The sequence below is a fragment of the Paralichthys olivaceus genome, chromosome 3 (assembly GCF_024713975.1).
Source record: "Paralichthys olivaceus isolate ysfri-2021 chromosome 3, ASM2471397v2, whole genome shotgun sequence".
Classification (NCBI taxonomy): domain Eukaryota; kingdom Metazoa; phylum Chordata; class Actinopteri; order Pleuronectiformes; family Paralichthyidae; genus Paralichthys; species Paralichthys olivaceus.
The window spans coordinates 23,495,019-23,509,890 of record NC_091095.1 but is presented as its reverse complement, the minus strand read 5'-3'; the positions used below and the strand labels follow the sequence as shown (position 1 = coordinate 23,509,890).

The following is a 14,872-nucleotide window of genomic DNA, read 5'->3' as shown; positions in this document are numbered from 1 at the left end:
ACTGCTAAAAAAAAAACACACTTGAACTGCAAAAAAAAAAACACACTGCCACACACATGGTCTCATCCTGAGGACAGACTGTGAAGGACAAAGCGACCTGAATCTATCAAGCTTTGGGCAAACAGAAGATTAAAACTCTGGCTGAAATAAATAAATAAATAAAATAAAATCTGTGCTGCAGACAGAACAGTCCGGGTCTGTGTGTGCAAACAATGAGAATGTATCTTAAAAACAAAAACCGCAGACCCAACCATCAGCTCCAACCTTCATATCTGCAGGCTGCACCGGGGTTATATGATTTCGCACTTGATAAAGACTTTAAGTTTTCCTCTGACGTTTCAGAAAATATGCTCATTTGGTCTCTGTCAAGAGTGAGATGAAAAGATTTCCACCCCCCAGCTAATTAATGGAGGAGCCAGTGGTTCTGGAGAAAGCTTGTCAGTTGTTGATCACTTCAATGCTCCTATAGAAGCTGAGCGCGTCCACTGATCTGCCACTGTGGTGCACATTAAGGCACCTTGTTTCTACTTTGAAGGAATAGTGCTTTATGGTTTGGTCTGAGCCACTTTGTTTTGTTTCCTGTTCACAGAACCACAGCCCTGGCTCCAGTACACATACATAATAACGGCGAGCCATTCAGAGCTGAGACATAGCATAGCATAATAGCACAGTCCAAAAAAAACACAAGTCTGAGGGGCTTTTCAGTATTGCCACTTGTTTTCTATGAAAAGTCCCCAGATGTTTGGATTGAAGTACTCTTAATTCAAAAGTCAAAATAAACTGAACTGACTCTGATGCACAGAACAGGAGATGATGGGCTGTCATGGCAACAAGTTGACCGAAAAGACGAGGATGGGGGTGTTCGTGATGGCCTATGTTTTTTAGGAAATACTAAGGCCTTAGAAGAAAAAGAAGACTCTGCCTAGCTTTGATGATTAAAGGTCAAGTTTAATATATTTATCCCTTTATTATATCATATAAAAACAAGGACTGTGTCTTGCGTGAACAATCATTGATAGTGTGTCTGTGCAGTTGAAAGTAGTGATATCATTCCAGATACAGCCACAGCTAGAGCATTCACTGAGAAATATAAACTTTCAGTTAAAGCCAGACTATCAATCGAAAGCTAAAGGCTCTTTTCAGTTTAAAAGGATCTTGAAAGTCAATACATTTATAGAGAAAGCTGCTGAACTTCCACCCCTGTGATTGTAACTGAGTAGTGCTGGAATGTTCCCTCTTAGCATGTAAGCTTCTAGGTAGCCAAGTTCCTACATCAACAAATTTGTCAAACTACTAATTTTGAATACATCCACACAGCTATCATTATTCTCGGCATCATCTTACTCTTGGCAAGAAAATGAATATGTGCATTTCAGTTTATGGACTGAGGGAAAGGGGAATTGGAATAGCAAATAAGGTATTTACAATCACTAATGTTAATAAGTGTATGAGGTTTGGAAAACTCCAACCACCCCAAGGTTGTTACCATTCAAAGAGGCTATGTTTTTAACCCTGTTTCTTTGTTTGTCAGCAGCATTACACAGACACAGATTTCCACAAAACCTGGTGGAAGGATGATGTTTTCTCAAGAAACAATGCATGCATCTTATCCAGGGGACTGATCTCTGCAATTTGGTGTAGATCCAATCAGAAACCCAGATTTAGCAGATTTAAATGTGGTTTCATTGTGTGTTGTCTTTATCCAGATGTATTCAATGTATGGTAACAAATAGGTCCACAAACCACACAAACTACTTCAAATGTGGAGCTGAGATCATGGATTCAGAAGGGAATCAGCAGTTATGTATACTTAAGTACTTTTAGGACTATCCCCTAATGAACATAATGGATTTGGTGTGCAGTTTAAGGCGACTGTTGGGCCTTGGCAGAGTTTGAATGGAATATAAAACCAACCACACAAACTAAAGTGACTGACAGCTCAACAAATGAGGAAAACTGTTATGGATTGCATGTGAGGAGCCGGGACTCCTGCGTACTGACAGTCACTGCTCATGTTTATAAATTTATGGAAGACCAGTCAAATGCATTCTGATAATCCCCTGGCTATTCTCGTGAGGCATTTATACATACATTACTGAATGAAATCCATCTGAATTGTAAAGCCCTCATGCACACCACCTCCCTACCACGCAGCTGAAGAGGGTGATCCTTCTCATTGTCACCGGACACAGCTGCACTACTTTCCGGATCAACAGTCACACAACTGCTTCACATGAGGGCATCACAACCTCTACATGTCACCACGCTGTTCTCTCAACATGTGCTCCGCTGAAGGAATAGGAGACTAAGCGAAATTAAATTCATTTCTTCCACTTAAAGGTACAGTGTGTAGAATTTCATGATATCTAGTGTTGAACTTGCATGTTGCAGCTGAACCCCCCTCATCTCACCCTCTCCTTCCAAACATGAAAAAGAAACTGTGGTAGACTTCAGTTGTCATAAAAAACTCAAAAGGTGTTTAGTTTGTCCAGTCTGGACTAATGTAAAAAACATGGCGGCTTCCACAGAGAGGCCCCCTCCCCCCTTGTAAATATAAAGGATTTAAATATAAAGGGCCTTTTCTGGGGTAAAAAAATTAATTAATACAATTTAGATGAAACAAACTAGTGAAAACATCATGAGGATTATTCTACATTAAATTTCTGACAATAGTTCCCTTTCACCTAAATCTTACACACTGGACCTGTAATATAAATAGATAGGAAAGAAAGAAAGATAATCCTTTATTACTTACATACAGCAGCTAGAGTCAAAAAGACATTAGCAAGTTATAAGGAACATGAAATACTTAAGTGTAAGAAATATAAAATATATATAGAAATATAGAATCATATGAATGTAATTAAACTAGTATATATAGTCTAAAGAGAGGAAGAATATGTGCACTGTGAGAATATGTACAGTGAATGGATTGCACATGAACCGTTGATATTGCACAGACAGATGAATATAGCACAGTGAATATTGCACAGTTGAGAGTTAAGAGTCATTGAGAGGCATTCGTAGAGTGTATACCTTTGTAAATAGCCAACAATTACCAGTGTCAAACAATCCCAAAACGTTTAAATCAATAAAAATTATATATTAGAATGGCAATAAGAGGTCGAACACCACCACCAAGGCCATAAACAGTACCCTTAAAATCAATTTAGCCACACCAAATGATCCTGATTATTTCTTTAGAAATGTACAAAATGTCAAAAAATAACAGTGAGCTGACCATATAGATTTTTGTGAATCTGCAAGACGATGAATCAACTGCAGATGGTGCCAAGAAAGCTCCCCAACATCATTCTCAGTTTGACATTGATTCCCAGAATTCTCAAACACTTTCTCAAGTCATTTTGTCTTTGTTTTTGAATACTAGCAAAATAGAAACTCAGTGATAGGCCCAATACACAGGTAGGCACTGATGAAGTTCTTTGTAATTTCCTACACAGTAAAGAAAATATTTGAATGAAATCAAATACTGAATGAATGAGTTTTGGATCTTTCAGGCTACATCTGAACAACAAAGTTTCCTCTGTGTCCTTAATCACCTCCAAGTTATTTTCATTAAGTAAAGGTTAAGCAGCCAAATCACAGCTGTCATCCTCAGGATTACAGTTAATGAACTGGTGCACGTGTCTGTCTTTGACCTCCAGTAATAACCCAGAGGATCTCAGGTCTGACAGCCTCTGATTAAATGACTAGAATGAAAACAGCACAGATGTTTATCAAATGTATGGACTTCTCTAATGATGTAATATGAAATTAGTATAATTATATTGGTGATAAGCAATCTGATAATTTGACTTTGTTGACACAACGGGAAAATAATCTTGTATCTTCAGATTGGACATCCTCTGTCCTTAGCTGTTGAGGAGAGTGAGGAGAAACTACCCAAAAAAAAATATTAACAAGGGGAAAAATGTAGAAACCTCAGAGAGAGTAATATGTAAGGGACCCCTCTCTCAGGACGGATAGACAAAGTGCAAGATGTAGCAGAAGAGAATGTGTTAAAACATAAACTGGCCGTCCAGTTCTACTGTCAAACAAATACTAAATCAAACTGTTAAAGCACATCGGTTAGAGAACAAAAAGGCTGGTGCAGGGGAGCAACTCAAAAAGTGAATCAGGGAAAATAAGCATTTGGTACTCGAGTCATGACAGATAAGAGCCAGTCAGGAAGCAAATGCAGTTGACTATGTCATAGTTTCCAAAAAGTCTCCTTTTTGGCCCGTCCAGACACAGCACAGGAGTTTTCACAGCCTCTCCAAACGTTTTTAAAACCAAAATGTAGTAACATCACCAATCCTGGTTATGTAACTACATGTAGATGTAGCCTAAGTCGTACTTGTACTGCTGCTACTTTTTTTGACATTCTCCTCTCCATTTTGAAAAATATCTATGTCCAGATTGTCCACACAACCTTCTCTTTACAAAATGTCTTCATTCAGATGAGAATGCAAAAATTACTACAAAAATACATCCACGATCAGTCAAATACCAGAAAAGAATGCTGTGAGCATGCTCAGTGAGATTAATCTCCTTTTGTGATAGTAACCTTTTTTCCTTCTTTTTTGCTTATATCTTTGCTTATAGTTATTTATCCTCTTTTTCTTTACTTTATCCAAGACCTTCCAGGTCAACCACCCAGTGTGCTGATACACACAAAGCAACAGTGGATATGTGTGATGTAAGCTGCAAGTTGCAGATACACAAAGATAAAGAGAAACCAGACTTTTTGAAACTCTGCATTTTGGAAGTTGTTCGTAAAAATGCAATAAGGGTGACATACCGGAGGCTGCTGGGCTGTCGAAGGTGACACACATGGAGAAATGTTGAAGGGAATCTGTCTCCATGTCAACACCTGTAACTTTATGTGAAATCTATAGGTTCAATCTGACTGCTGATCCGACCTTGGCACATGTACATGTTTGTGATTGTTCTGTTATTTAGCTGTTCTGTTCACAGTCAACTATGTGCTGTGTTGGATTGTTTTTTAAAGCGTTCTTTTCTTTACTGTTGACGTAGCTCTACCCTGCTAACCTTTTGTCAAATTGTTCACTGATCTATAATCCAGCCTCAGACCTGTTTAATACAGTAGCGCTCTAACAGGATTGGTGATGTTAACCCCCAGAGGACATGGGTGCCAGCTGTTCCACCCCCCTGGTGGTGGGTCAGCGCTTACAGGGACGATGATGGGTGGAGCAGGATGGGAGGGAAAGTCTGGAAAGTGAGAGGATCTTCTTAGCTTAGTGCAGATTGCCGCAGCGACGGGAAGAGAGGGATGCTGAGCCTGAAGGTACTATAAAACATCACAGGATTGGATATTTCACAGAACATCCCATCCCACCCTGGAGGTTTTCTTCTCTTTCCTCTTCTTTTGTCTGTTTTCATTCTCATACCTGGATTTTAAGGCTTGGCCACATTTATGGGTTGCTGAGAGGATACGATAGGTGACTCACGATGGCCGTGGCTTTGGACGCAGTGTGGGTGAGGGTGAAGAATGTCTGCAAGCAGAATGGGCTCCTCATCATGTCGGTGCTGGCTGTGGTCATCGGGTGTCTTTTGGGATTCTTCCTGCGGACGCGGCGCCTCACAGAGCAGGTCAGTCCCTTTCTTCCCACTGATGGCACATTATGTTATTATACACCTCTTATCTCTGTCCTTATTGTGGTTAAGATTCTAACGGAGACCTCAAAGTTTACAAACACAACGGATATGAGTTTTGGGAAACTTAACAGATAAATAAATAAATAAAAAGTCTGTAACTTAGTAAAATGTATTTTCTTTCGACTACAGGTGAGTTATAAGGTTATTCATACAAACGAAAACCTTGGATGATTTCGTGAATATTTCATTTTACTGGCAGCAGGGCTCCATTCCAACAGTTGTGCAAACCTTTTTACTTTGTAGCGTTTAGTGAACAGTATCTTTTTTCTTACGCACACTCTGACCTTTAAACAAAACAGAAATGCACAACTTCAACCTGGCTTTGATTGGTCTTTCATTGGGGGGATTGGGTGTAATTGCTGGTGATGCTTTTTAATTATTGGCAGTTGCATAGAAAACATCAATGCACAAATCCAGGCTAAGCGCAAACCCACAAGCTTACGGTAAATACACAGGGGAAAAATAATACATGTGGCAGCTGCAGCACATTGCTCTGAATCCATCCACCATGCAGCTTTGTGTAGGGGCCCCATAAACCAAATGCAACCTTTTTTTGCCCATCACCCCTCTGACTAAAGCTCTGTCATATTCTCAAATAGGCCTAAAAATAGCCTGTGATTCCTTTACTTTCACAATAGGGGATTACAATCCAATCAAGCAAAAGCTTTCTCTAATTGTACATCAAATATGTGTGTCTGTCAGTGTGACGCATGTCAAGGTACACAGAGGCCATGGACCTTTACTTTCAATTTATAGTCACCCACATCCCCATGAGATTGAGGGGCAAGAGTCGAGAGGGGAGGTGCAGTCAATCTATTTGAGTGTGTGTGTGTGTGTGTGTGTGTGTGTGTGTGTGTGTGTGTACAGGTGCATGCCTGGTATTACAGAGTTGGCATAATAAAACTGAATTTATTTCTGGGGGAAATGAGACCGCAGTTAGAAAATGAAAAAAATATTATCCCAAATGTAAAGTGAACATCAATTCAAAAAAGGACTTACATAAACAGTTTCCACACGGGCGCACAGTGAGTGGAGACGTATGTCTGAATCTATGACATAAGTCTGGATTATAGTATTAGAAGGCGGAGTCACACCATCAGCTGCAGATTTCCCAGTTAGAGGGAAGAAAAATGTAAAGAAATCTCAGCACAATAAACATTTAACAAATGATATAATTTAATACAGAAATAGCATGTTGTCTACATACATACATGTTGTCTGCATGTATAAAAAGCCATGTACAGATATTTAACTATGTGTGCTGTTTTGTCTTCGTCTCTCTGCTGTTTTTACATCCTGAACCATATGTAGTAAAAAATACTATAGTTAAGTAAAAAAAAGTATCCATCATAAGGGTGATTCATTATAAGCAGAGCGGCTGAAGGCTCGGGATCCCGTGGTGGTCAAGTCGTCAGGTTGTAGAGTAAGGTGGATGGAAGAAGAAGACCTGAGAGTGCGGGAGGTTGTGTCGATGTCCAGGAGTTAAGAAAGGTATAGAGGATTATGGATGGCCTTAACCCTGACAGGTAGAATCTTAAAAACAATGCTGAAGGACAGGAGTGACATGATAAATGGAGGGGGTTCTAGAAATGATGTGAGCGGCAGAGTTCTTAACTAGTTGAGGTTTTTGAAGGAATTTGTATGGGAGACCAAAAAGAAGGAAGTTAGAGTAATCGATGCTGGATGTAACCAGGGTGTGAACAAGAATGGCAGAGCTGTTGGGTGTGAGGGATGGACAGAGGCGATTAATGTTAGGTAGATGGAGTTATGCGGACTGAGAAACATTATTGATGTGGTGCTTGGAAAGATAGTGTGCTGTCAAGGATAAAACCTGGACTCTTAACCTGAGGGGAGGGAGAAACTAAGGAATAATCAACGATGAATGAAAAACTGTCTGATTTTGATAAGGTGGATTTGGTGCCAAAAAGGAGAACCTCGATTTAATCATTGTTATGTTTGAGGTTTGGTAGATACGTAAAGCTGGGCACTATCCGCACAACAACGGAAATTTATGGTGTGGCTAGTCTATCAAGGAGAAGATGATAAGAAATGGTGTCAAAGGCTGCATTAAGAGCAAAGACGATGGGAATGGTTAACAGTGCAGAGTCAGCTGCCATGAGAAGGTCATTGGTGATTTTTACCGAGGCAGTTTCTGTACTATGGAGGGGACTTGAATAAGTGAGTATCACTGTTTATTACTGTCGTAGTTTCTGGGGGTGGTTTCAGCTACTGTCAGGGGACCAAGCAGAGGATTACATTTGAAATGTATTTCACCCAAAAGTATCAAATGACAAAGGAATGGAAAATAACCAATTAAGTGGATTAATGTGCCCATTAAAAGAGGTCAACCAAACAGAACTCTACTCAAAAATCGAGTACATTAACTTTCACACCTGATCTTGCAAATGGGTCAAAGGGGAGACATATGAGCTGGCTGATTTTGAATTTGGAAATGACAAGAGGAAAACTAAATAGAGAACAAATCAAAATTCATACAAAGACACCACATCCCCCCATGCTGAGGAAGCACTTTGTCTTGTTCATTTTATTGGGCCCTCTGCTTTGCTTTAACCAGACTCCACCCTCAGCCACATATTTTGGTCAAACCAGGAAAGAGAACTGACGCAGTAGACACGGCCATTCAAAGACAAAGAAAACTGAATTATTGCTTCTACCAAGGATAAAAAAGTGTAAACTAAATGTGCGTGCCTCATTCAGAAAACAACGTAGTGTCAGAAATGTAACAATAAAAAAGATTTTAACCAAAAATGTCTGTTTGTGTTTGTAAACTACTATGACTGCAAAGAAAATGTGATACTGATTTGAAAGTTTGTGAAACCATGAACCTAAAGTGAATCCATATAATGTGTGATGAGAGTAAAGCCGACCAGCCATCTTAATTGTGTGGCTGTGGATACAGCCACTACTAGCACATATACATTCATATACAGGGACAGAAGATAAAACTGAGGGATGGAGAGATGATTAATGGGAGAGAAAAATGTTAGGATTTTAGAATGGCTTATTTTCTAACAAGGTTCCAGGACAGGTGACCCAGAGTCCACATTCAACCAACAGGTAACAGAGTAGCCATTTACACTTAATAATATTAAAACAGAGCAGGGCAGGTATTACAGGGAGGGCAGGTGATCAGGCACTCACAGAGGATGTGAGCATGCAAAAAACAGAGTAACCACACTACCAAATGCTGGACAGATGCGCTGCAGTAGCATGATAACTGCTGAAGGTGTTTGACAATCTGGTGGAGTCTTGTGGAAGAACCAGTCCTTAGTCACAGACACAGACAAAGAGTGGACAAACAACGCACAAGAGGGAAGAGCACATTTGGCAGGAAATGTAGGAAAACAGGGCAGCAGGAAAAGCACATTTCTCATGGAGAAATCTGTTTTCAGTTCTTAGGAGTTTTTCTCTAATCTCTGTTGTTTGGTGAGAAATTAGAGCATTAGTGTTTGGGACATTATTTAACCCATTTTGAGAAGATTAAAGGGACAAATCAATAATCAGTTTGTCTGAGCGCTTATCAGATCAAAGACATCTGAAGTTAGAGACTGACTACACACTGGTCTTTGTTAAAAGTTATTTAAAATTGTAAGAACACAGCTGCTAGGCAACAGTAATGTTAATATTAACACTACCGTCAGTATCTAGACTGTAGACTGTACATATAAATGGAGGACACAGCCATCTGTCTCATTTGGAGCCAGAGTTTGCACAGTAATGATTGGGGGCGGTAGAGATATACTGTTGATACAGACACACTTGACCAATCACGAGTCATTCTCACTGTCAGTGATGACATTTCACCTCATTTTTATACCATAAAATAACTAAACCAAACTTTAACATATATCATTGGGATAAGAACTACCTAAAATATCAGAAACCATCTTAAGTATTTTTTTCGTATCATTTAATCTGGTCCATATACCATTCACTAACATGGAGGAAGAGCTATGACTTATATTGCAGGCAGCCACCAGGTGGCAATCAAGGCACTATGGCTTTACTTTTGTAGAGCTGTCATGTCGTCCATCTTTATACAGTTTATGGTGGAGAGGTCTCAGACACTAACAGTTTACAAGCAGTTGAAGAACATAGTGCAGGAAATGCAAATACATGGTGACAGAGGGAAAAGATGAGGCCATTGTGAATATTAACATTTTCCTTGACATTTTTAAGTCAGAATAAAAACTGAATATGACTAGAATTGTATAGATTAACTCACCATCCAAGAAAGATTAGCTTCCATGGCCTCTGCCATTTCTGAAACAACAGAAAAACATCATAACTTGTGAACTTTTCAGAATTTCTTTTTTTTGAATTCTGAATTATAGACTGGGGATGAATAACAGAGAAAAGATCCTGTTGGATTGTTCTGTGCCACATTCCGACAGTCCACATTTTGAATGCGCATGAGATACTGTGACAAGTTCCTTTAAAATACCATCAATGATTCAAGGACTTGTTTCAAGAAATTCAAGAAAAAAATCATGGTCAAAATTGTGTGCGTGCGTGTGCCTTCCTGCCAGCTTCAGCTAATATCTCGATGCTTCTGGTATGTAACATCATCCATCAGGTCACCAGTCGAGCCGAGTTTATCCACCAGGGATTCAGCTGTGATGTGTCGAGTAACAGTTTTTGTAAATTTAGTTGCAGGTTTAAATTCTAACATTAATTTAGGAGGATGTCTGCAGAATTCTGTCAGCCTTTCTTACCTGAACACAACAGGAGATTTTCTGCTCAGACACGTTCACAACAACCCAGAAATCTCCAGAGCGATAAGGTGAGGGATGGCGCCAAAGCCAGATGCAGGATGTAATGTAAGGTAAAGTAACGAACTATCTTTTTAAGTTTTTTTTAGTGCAAGCACCTACATTTGACTGCATGCAACCTTCGTAAGTGGGTGTAGTTTATCTCCACAGGCAGCACTAGACTGGGGATGAATAACAGACAAAAGATCCTTTTGATTTTCAGTCAGCTGCTGTGTATCTTACTCTCTGGCTGATGCAGTCTAATAGTGCCAGAAATTACAGTCACGATATTTAATTCGCTGACATGACCTGAATGACTTTACTTTGCACAAATCAAAGAAAATAATAATCTAGTAGTACTAGATTTAAAAATTCAGTTTGCGGTCATACACTAAAAGTATAAAATAAAAATCACAATATAATATATTAAAATATATCCTCAACAAGCGGACACCAGATGTTTGTAAAAATGCCAATCTATGCATATGCTCTTCAACTTTGTATTTCAAGTGTCATACATCTGCTCCTAGATTTAATCATTCATGCTGTGAACCTTAAAGCCCAACAAAGACACCTCCATCTGAAATCCAAATGCTGATTGTCCCTGAAAGTTGTATTGACTCATCTCTCTTTGTGAGGCTACATGGGGAGTATGAAGTCCTATAACAAAAGCCTCGTAAGCAGCAGCATCAGTAATGGTGGTTTGTTTCAGTAGGCATACAACCGTCTCACCAGTGAGAAAACTGTTCCAACCTTACTTGTTCTAGCTTTGGCAGATGATGTCAGAAAACTTGAGAGATATGTGTTGTGCTTTTTTAGACTCTGTTCACACTGGGTATTAACAACCATCCTGACTGATCCGCTCACAAGTGGTCAACGCTAACTTCAGGCCTGAACGCACCCAAATGTGTCCTGAGATCTGATCACTCAAACCCTGTTTGAATGTGGTCTGGAATGTATGTGAAGACATTCATTTTGCTGTCTGAAGGCAAATGTATATTGTGTCATATTTGAAGAACCCCTTGTTCAGGTGACGTCCACTGACCGGGTTAGTAAAATCTTTCTTCAAAGCTGTGCACGTTCATTTATTTGCCTGACTCCACTCACACTCTCTATACTCCAACAAACAACATAAAACAACACTATTTGGTCTTCTTGAACACAACTGGCATATGTGATTATTTGCATGTAGAGCGGGGAAGTGCATTCCAATCATTAGTGGTCACAGGACACATTCAGGACACATTTCACTGTCAGGTGTGAATACACGTATTTAACACTGATCACTTGTGACCAGATCTTTCAGGACAGATCTAAACAGGGCCACTGACTTGAACGTGCCTATCTGCTTACAGTACTGTTACTCTACATGTAATGTTCACCATATCCCATAATTGTTTCACTTGTGACCACAATGACCGTCTTGTAGCACAATGTACATAGACTCACTTTAAGGGGTGTGTTGTTAAATCAAATTTAGATGAGAATAATACAGAAAGATCCATGAATTCATCCAGCTGCACTTGCCACAACCCACACACACACACACTCACTCTCTCTCTCTCACACACACACACACAGATACACACCAACTCATATGCAGGAGTGGAAGATGAGCAGAGACAAACCTTCTCTGCTGTATGCGAGTGCTGATCCTGCTCTTATACAGCAAACTAAGCTCTCTCTGCTTAATGCCCCACAGAAAAGCTCTTTAGCCGTCATTATGCTCTAGCTTTGCCCTACAGCCCCTCAATCCACCATCCTCTCTGACATCGCCAACCTCACACTTCTTCCATCAGCTCTATGCAATACACAACTTTTACATGGTCATTATTTTGCACATTGATACTGCAAATGTTGCCTCAGCAAATCTTTGCCTCTTGCTTATAGTAGTCAATGACAAAATCTGACTAAAGAGTTTTAAGTACACAATGCATAAGATTACTGCGATATCAAATTACCACAGTGTTATTGGCAGGTGCAGTAACAGAAAACACTGTATAAGTTCTACTTTGGCAGCAGTTATTATTGGAGCAGAGACTTGGAATCTAATCACTTAGTATGACAGAGTATTAAGGCCAAAAATCTGAAATTGTGATGATAAAGTTAGAAAGTTTTATGAGAAAAAATGTGAGTATGTGTTCATTTAACAAGGGAGATATAAGAAGATCAGCCGGTCGGTTGCATTAAAATGAGAAACATGGAGCATCTTGTTAAGTTATACTTTAGTGTAGGTTTCACATAACGAAATACTTCACATTTTGATGCATAATTTCACAGCTTTATTCTCATAATGTCATCATACTGGAACAAAATTCCAGTGTTATGTTACTCTCTTAACAACAACTTTGATGTTGTAATTTCAGATTATTCCTATTACTTCAAAATGGCTGTAATAACCCATCATACTTTAACCTGAAATTGACAAAATTAAAGAAAAAAAGATACTGATATTGTGAAAAATTCAACAAAAAGCATCATGTTTCAACACCAAGCAGGACAGACTTGCAGAACACTTGCTATGGATGAATGTAACATGCATTCAATAAACTGGTCATAGCTTAGTTGTTCTCCAGTGAGCCATTAGCTAGCTGAAGCTACAGTGCAGTCAGAGAAGAACTGGCAAAGTAATACATTTTGCAAACATGGAATGAGTGAGTCATTGCTAAGGATCTAGGGCCTTCTTCAGACTGCCAGACCAGATCTGGTATATCCAGAATGAATTCAAAAACATTCAGAGATGGTTTGAACTGTGATTCCAGACAGATGTGTCTAAGTCCTGCTCAAAAATTCAATTTCATAGTGATGAAAAGGATGAGCTGGGACTTGTGATTAATGGAAAGACGAAAAACCTATTTAAAAAAAACAAAAGCAGTGCCTGTTCTAAACACGGCTGCTTGGAGTGAGCTGTTTGCTTGTCCTGCTCTGGAGCTACCTCAGAATTATTCCCTGTCATTAGTGAGTTACTCCTCAAATAGAGCTATGCCTGCTGGACACTTTTTTTTATCAAAAGTTGTGTTCATCCCACCTGGTTTATCTGCAATGAATATTGAAATGTTTGCTTAATTACTGTTCACATGTGTGGTTTATTTGTAAGTTTGAATGATTGACTTAACTGCTGTTATTTTGTCATTCACTGCATGTCATTTCTTTCAGAGGTCTGTTAAGCAATGGACACCCACCTTAAGACTCAAGTTCTGTAATTACGCTTGATATAAAAAAACATTGCAGCAACAAAACAAATGTGCTTTTACTTTGAAGACAAATTGTGATTCAAAAAAGTGATTCGGTGAATGTCGCTGCCAAAGATCTGCCACTCCTGTGAATGTCTGTCAGTCTGATAGAGTGAAATAAAAATAATCAAATTATCAAAATGATCTGCCAAATATTGTGACCCATGGTTTGACCCACTTGCAGACCACTGCTGTAGTTAGAATGAGAGGACACATTACCCCACACTCCACTGACTGCTACAAGAGCGCTGGTCGCCAGTTTATTCAAATTGTATTCATACTATGTTAAATCCCACCAAAATGCACTTCCCTTGACCCTTAAAGTACACATACCAAGTTTGAAGTTGATAAGATGAATGGTTGACGAGATTTGCGTTCCACATCCAGACAGACAGACATTTGTGGAATTAGAATGTTGGTTGCTGCCACAAAGCTGCAGAAGCAAAGTAGCAGTGTGTGAGAAATATTTCAGGCTCTATCTGAATATGTATTCCAAAAGATTGCTAACTTGGTTAGGTAATGCCTTTTAAGTGTTTTTCTAATGTCATCCAACCAATTTTCACTGGGATTAAGTTTGGACTTTTGCAGGACACGCTAACCATTTTTAAAGCTATTGGAGAGTCAGTTTAGGTTTTTTTTCAGGTCATGTTGGGACATGATTTTCCTCTGAGAAATCATGTCCCAGCTTATCTGTTAAACTGCTGCTTGCTCAAATGTTGTTGCTCATCAAGATTTTGTCTGAATTTGGCTCAATTTATTGTTCTCTACCCCGTTCATTGGTGAAAGGGTTGCAAATGAACACATTTCCCAGAACGATTACTTTTGACTGAAGCAATTTATTTAGCAAAATATAAAATCAAGCCTCATTTTTAATGATGTTGAGCAGTTCTAAAACTCACCGTGTGCTCATTGCTCAGCACCAAACTGCAGTTTCTTAGTGTTATTGAATTTAAATAGAGTGAATACTGATCTAACATTCCCCATGTGAACAAAAACTCCAAATGAATGCTAATGTCATTCTGTATCTGGAGCTTTCTTGCTAAGAAGTTAGCCCAAGGGGGCTGACATTGGGTGTACTAGACATAGGCTTGCCTCACATACATAGACAAACATCCACTCACACTCTTATACACACCTACAGTAGATTCAGAGTCACCAATTAACCTAAACTGCATGTGTTTGGATCAT

The 14,872-nt window shown here is 39.2% G+C and overlaps 1 protein-coding gene and 1 long non-coding RNA gene across 2 annotated transcripts in view; both read left to right on the top strand.

Annotated features, from left to right (window-relative positions):
• The first annotated feature begins 909 nt into the window (after positions 1-909).
• LOC138407258 (uncharacterized) lies at positions 910-2,339 on the top strand. Its single transcript, XR_011240690.1, has 2 exons — positions 910-1,417; positions 1,535-2,339. It is a non-coding gene; the product is annotated as an uncharacterized lncRNA (long non-coding RNA).
• A 2,872-nt stretch (positions 2,340-5,211) lies between these two features.
• slc1a7b (solute carrier family 1 member 7b) overlaps positions 5,212-14,872 on the top strand; it is a 37,924-nt gene continuing 28,263 nt past the window's right edge. Inside the window, exon 1 of the mRNA XM_020080729.2 lies at positions 5,212-5,613. Within this exon, the coding sequence (XP_019936288.1) occupies positions 5,473-5,613 (141 nt within the window). The 5' untranslated portion in view covers positions 5,212-5,472. The remainder of the gene's footprint in view (positions 5,614-14,872) is intronic.